General features: G+C 44.7%; 1 protein-coding gene across 1 annotated transcript in view; it reads left to right on the top strand.

Annotated features, from left to right (window-relative positions):
• The window catches only part of Odc1 (ornithine decarboxylase 1), a 5,590-nt gene extending 5,481 nt beyond the window's left edge, over positions 1-109 (top strand). Inside the window, exon 9 of the mRNA XM_005366555.3 lies at positions 53-109. Within this exon, the coding sequence (XP_005366612.1) occupies positions 53-109 (57 nt within the window). The remainder of the gene's footprint in view (positions 1-52) is intronic.
• Positions 110-403: the final 294 nt, after the last annotated feature.

Here is a 403-nt window from a genome sequence, read left to right as displayed (position 1 = left end):
ACCAGAAGTGGAGGAGCAGGATGTTGGCACTCTGCCCATGTCTTGTGCCCAGGAGAGCGGGATGGACCGTCACCCAGCAGCCTGTGCTTCCACTAGTATCAATGTGTAGATGCCATTCTTGTAGCTCTTACCTGCAAGTTTAGCTTGAATTAAGGGATCTGGGGGGACCATTTAACTTAATTACCGCTAGTTTTGGAATGTCTTTATAAGATTAGGGTTGGCACGGATGCAGTGTGGAATGCTAGGAGATGGGTCACACTTACCTGTGTTCCTATGGAAACTTTGAATATTTGTTTTATATGGATTTTTATCACTTTTTAGACATGATACTAACGTGTGCCCCTCAGCTGCTAAGCAAGCATTTGTAGCTTGTACATTTGGCAGAATGGGCCAAAAGCTAATG

The sequence above is a fragment of the Microtus ochrogaster genome, unplaced genomic scaffold (assembly GCF_000317375.1).
Source record: "Microtus ochrogaster isolate Prairie Vole_2 unplaced genomic scaffold, MicOch1.0 UNK10, whole genome shotgun sequence".
Classification (NCBI taxonomy): domain Eukaryota; kingdom Metazoa; phylum Chordata; class Mammalia; order Rodentia; family Cricetidae; genus Microtus; species Microtus ochrogaster.
The sequence above is the reverse complement of the archived record's forward strand: the minus strand, read 5'-3'. Positions and strand labels throughout refer to the sequence as shown.